At 39.5% G+C, this 5000-nt stretch overlaps 1 protein-coding gene across 1 annotated transcript in view; it reads left to right on the top strand.

Moving 5' to 3' along the window:
* The window catches only part of LOC143298634 (short transient receptor potential channel 4-like), a 181033-nt gene that overhangs the window by 147736 nt on the left and 28297 nt on the right, over positions 1-5000 (top strand). The window contains exon 9 of the mRNA XM_076611513.1: positions 1332-1533. Within this exon, the coding sequence (XP_076467628.1) occupies positions 1332-1533 (202 nt within the window). The remainder of the gene's footprint in view (positions 1-1331; positions 1534-5000) is intronic.

The raw sequence follows: 5000 nt of genomic DNA, 5'->3' as shown, positions 1-5000 counted from the left end.
AATTGAATTGCACCATCTCAGAGGGGGAAAAAAGGACAGTATTTTCTTCTCTTTCTTTTTCTTTTATTCGCATCCACAGATTCTTTCTCACACAAAAACACGACAGGCACGCGCTTAAAATCATTCTTCAGCACAAATAAACAACAACAACAACAACAGCAACAACAACAACAAATAAAGTCTAGGATGTTGCGAGAAAAGCTTTCTGTTTGCTATTTCTTTTCATTTTCTTGATTGATTTCTTTTGTCCCCTTTATTTATTTATTTATTTTTTCTTTTGTGTTTGTTTTCTTTGATTGTTTACAGGTTGTTTACAGGTTGCTAAATCGCCAATTTTAAGCACACATTCTTTCTTCTTTATTTTTATATGTCGCAATATATAGCCCAGTTTGATCACACAGTTTTCTTCGGTTGTTTGTGTGTCTTTATATAGCCAATTTGAATACGCAAAGGTTTATCTGTGTTGTTGTTTGTTTGTTTTTTTGATAATAAAATACTTCTTTCCAGTGAAAACGAAATGGTTTGTCTGTGTCGGATAATGTTGTATAGATGGTAGTCCTTTGATATATGCACAATTTGTTTTTCTTTGTGTTCTTAGTGTGCTGTTGGTATACAGCCGTGCAGCCGAGTTTTTCAAAACAAGAATAAAAGAATAGCACGGTACAAAGAATCAAGACAAGACAAGAGAGAAAAAAAACCCAAATTATTCAATAGACCTCCGGCCCCCAGAAAACAAACTGAATATGAAAGAAAGCGAAAAACACCAACATTCCTAGATTATGCTGATCTTTGGTGGTTGGGTTGTTGTTTTTTTCTCAGCTGACAAAGTGCATTACAGTTCCAAACATTTTCTATGAAATTGGTTCATGATATTCGCTGCTGCATAGAAGAAATATGAATTCCTAGGTTCCTTGTTTCATGCTTTTATTCACATTTTGTCACCTTCCTTCTTCTTCTTCTTCTTCTTCTTCTTCTTCTTCTTCTTCTTCTTCTTCTTCTTCTTCTTCTTCTTCTTCTTCTTTTCCCTTCAAACTCTGTGAAGAGTCATTGGGGCGCCACATAGAAAAAAAGATTCAACCGATACCTCCAGGTATCTCGGTTGTGTTTCAAAGCCTGGGCCGAGACAGTGGGGATGTAACTTGGCCAAGACACTCTCCACTTGAGTAAAATTGTTACCCACATAGTCGGGACAGCAGTTGCCTCCTCTGGTGTTCTGATAGTCGTAACCAGACACGACTGGCCATCATACAAAAAAAGTTATTATGACACATTTGTTTCAACTAATATTCTTAAAACAGGACATAACATATACTGTGCTGCCTTTCTCTCAGCCTGTTCGAGATCCTGCAGAGTCTATACTGGGCCATCTTCGGGCTGGTGGACCTGGAGCATGCCGAGCTGAAGCCCCGCTTCAAGCACGAGTTCACCGAGATCGTGGGCAAGCTGATGTTCGGCACCTACTCCTACATCGCTCTTGTCGTCCTGCTCAACATGCTCATCGCCATGATGAGCAACTCCTACCAGCTCATTTATGTAAGTTATGACGAGGGATTGAGGGGTGACGTGAGGGAGAGGAGAGGGGGAAGATAAAAGGGTTGTTTGTTTGTTTGTTTGTTTGTTTGTTTTTTGTTGTTGTTTGTGCGGGGGATGCGGTCGGGGCCTAGGTGAGGCGTGTGGATGGAGGGTCGAAGATTATGGACGACAGTGATGATGATGAGTTTGTCGGGTGTCGGGTGTGTGATTAGTTTTAATGTTTTCTGTTCGTGGGCTATTTCATGAGTTGTGGGGTTTTTGTTTGTTTGTTTGTTTGTTTTGTTTGTTTGTTTGTTTTGTTGTTGTTGTTGTTTTGTTTTTGTTTTGTGTTTTTGTTTTTTTCTTTGTTGTTGTTTTTGTTGTTTTTCAACGTCAGGATTCCAGAAAGGAGATATCTTACTTCACTACTGTTGTCGTTCTTCTTGTTGATGATGATGATGTTGATGATGATAATGATGATGACGACGACGATGAGGAGGAGGAGGACGACGACGAGGAGGAGGAGGAGGATGGTGATGATGCCGCTTTTGCTCTTGCTGATGTTGCTGCTGCTGCTGCCGTTAGTGGTGTTTGTATCAGTGTTGTGTTGTCGATGATGATAATATGGAGAGTGATGAAACGCCGCTTGGTTATTTTGAGCGTTCCTATCGACATAGAAGATAATCTATTCCCGTGTAAAAGATGAGTAATAGAGGTGGCTGTGTGTGTGTGTGTGTGTGTGTGTGTGTGTGTGTGTGTGTGTGTGTGTGTGTGTGTGTGTATGTGCGTGTGTCTCTGTGTGTGTGCCTGTGCTGTTTATGTGTCTGTGAGCGTGTATCTCTATGCATGTGTGTGTGTGTGTGTGTGTGTGTGTGTGTGTGTAGAAGAGCTGACATAGCAGAAGCTTTTTTTGTTTGTTTGTTTTCATAGATAACCGCAGGTGTTATCATAACGAATAAATTACCATCAAGACATTCAGTGACACACGGGTCACAGGGTCTAGGGTGAAGGGTGGAGAAGGAAGAAGAGGAAGCGAGATAGAGACCCAGTATGAAAAAAAAAAAATGAAAAAAAAAAAAAACAAGGCCAGGGTTATTTTCCGTATGCATGCGGATGCAGTTAGTGTAAGATCTGTGATGATGTTTTCCGCGTATCATTGAGAGTTCGTCCGTCGACCCAGATGTCTGCTTTTATGTTTATTTATTCTTTCTAACATATCAGTATCAGTATCAGTAGCTCAAGGAGGTGTCACTGCGTTCGGTCAAATCCATATACGCTACACCACATCTGCCAAGCAGATGCCTGACCAGCAGCGTAACCCAACGCGCTTAGACAGGAAAAAATAAGAATAAATAAGATAAATAAGATAAATAAATAAATAAAATAAAATAAAATAAAATAACATAAAAAATAATAGATAGATACATAAAATACTAATAATACTAATAATAATATTACGACAACAAAAAATAAAAACAATGATATAAATGAGCATATAAATGTGAAACATGCAGACACACATTTACACATACATTAACACACACACACACACACACACACACACACACACACACACACACACACACACACACACACACACACACACACACATTTTTCACATGCCACCTTGTAAATTATATGTAGCATCATAATTCATATATATATATACATATATTATGTAGCATCATATATATATATGTGTGTGTGTTTGTGTGTAGATAGATAAATGGTGCCACCATCAATGAAGCGACTGACTGCAACTTGATAAGACGCTGGTTGAAGTTTTTTTTAGTGTGGATTCAAAAACAAAAAAAAACAAAAAAACAAAAAAAAAAGAAAAGAAAATGTCACAACACACAAATCTGACATTCTTTTAACACATCCAAACTTTTTGCCTGCATCATCATTCTCGCACACGCTCTCCACCCCATGCTTCTCATCCCTCTCTCCTTATCACCAAGACGGGCCGAAGCTCTGCCCTCTTGTATCTGTATTAGATTAGTGTGTCAGGAAGGGAAAAGGAAGGAGAGAGAGAAGAAGGAAGAGGCTGAGTTTCAGTTTCAGTTTCAATTTCAGTTTCTCGATAACGCCACACTCCGTTCAGACAAATCGATATTATTATACACTACACCTCATATTATTAGGCAGATACTTTTGACCAGCAGTATAACCCAGCGCGCTTAGTCAGACCTTGAGTGCCTTGCATATAATTATATATTATATATTTGTGTACCTATTAGAGGGGATTTTTGTCTACAAAAGTTTGCCACAGGACAACTCTTTGGCTGCAGTGCACCAACTGCGTGCCGCACACGGGACCTCGGTTTATTTTTGTATTTGTATTTTGTATTTCTTTTTATCACAACAGATTTCTCTGTGTGAAATTCGGGCTGCTCTCCCCCAGGGAGAGCGCGTCGCTACACTACAGCGCCACCCATTTTTTTTGTGTGCATTTTTTCCTGTGTGCAGTTTTATTTGATTTTCCTATCGAAGTGGATTTTTTCTACAGAATTACGCCAGGAACAACCCTTTTGTTGCCGTGGGTTCTTTTACGTGCGCTAAGTGCATGCCGCACACAGGACCTCGGTTTATCGTCTCATTCGAATGAATAGCGTCTAGACCACCACTCAAGGGGGAGAAAGTATCAGGCGGTTGAGCCGATATTATGGTTTCATCCGAATGACTAAACGCTCAGTTTGATTTTTCCAGTCAAACCTGGGAGAAGAGGCGAGTGCGGGAATCGAACCCAGACCCTCACGGACACTGTATTGGCGCAGATGAGCGTCTTGATTTAACCATTCTGCCACCTTCCTCTCAACATAGGGTGAGAAGGAAGGTGAGCACAGTTTCAGTAGCTCAAGGAGGCGTCACTGCGTTCGGACAAAACCATATACGCTACACCACATCTGCCAAGCAGATGCCTGACCAGCAGCGTAACCCAACGCGCTTAGTCAGGCCTTGAGAAAAAAAAACACACACAAAAAAACGGGGGAATAAATAATAGATAAGCTTATATAAATAAATAAATAAATAAATAATAATTATAATACAGAAAAAGGTAGTAGTAATAATAATAGTAATACTAATAAAATGATAATAATAAAAAATAAATAAATAAATAAGACAACAATGGTGATAAATAAGCGAATAAATGTAAAACATGAAGACACACATTCACACATACACCCACACATGCATAACAGAAATGCACCAAACATGCAGTTTCACAGATATGAAAAGGTGAGCACAGAGAGAGAGAAGTGTGGGGTGGGGGGGGGGGTAACGGTTGGAGTGCAAGGTGTGACAAGGAGTAAAGTAGTGTAATCCACTCCCCACTTATTACACTCTCATCACTCTTTTAGGGGGGTTACTTGTTGCTTGTTGTTGTTGTTGTTGTTGTTGTTTGTTGGTTTGTTGTCTTTGGTTTGTTTCTTGTTGTTTGTTTGTTTGTTTCCTTGACACAGTTAAAAAGAAAACGATGTTTCACT

Source organism: Babylonia areolata, chromosome 24 (genome assembly GCF_041734735.1).
Source record: "Babylonia areolata isolate BAREFJ2019XMU chromosome 24, ASM4173473v1, whole genome shotgun sequence".
Taxonomy (NCBI): domain Eukaryota; kingdom Metazoa; phylum Mollusca; class Gastropoda; order Neogastropoda; family Buccinidae; genus Babylonia; species Babylonia areolata.
The sequence above is the reverse complement of the archived record's forward strand: the minus strand, read 5'-3'. Positions and strand labels throughout refer to the sequence as shown.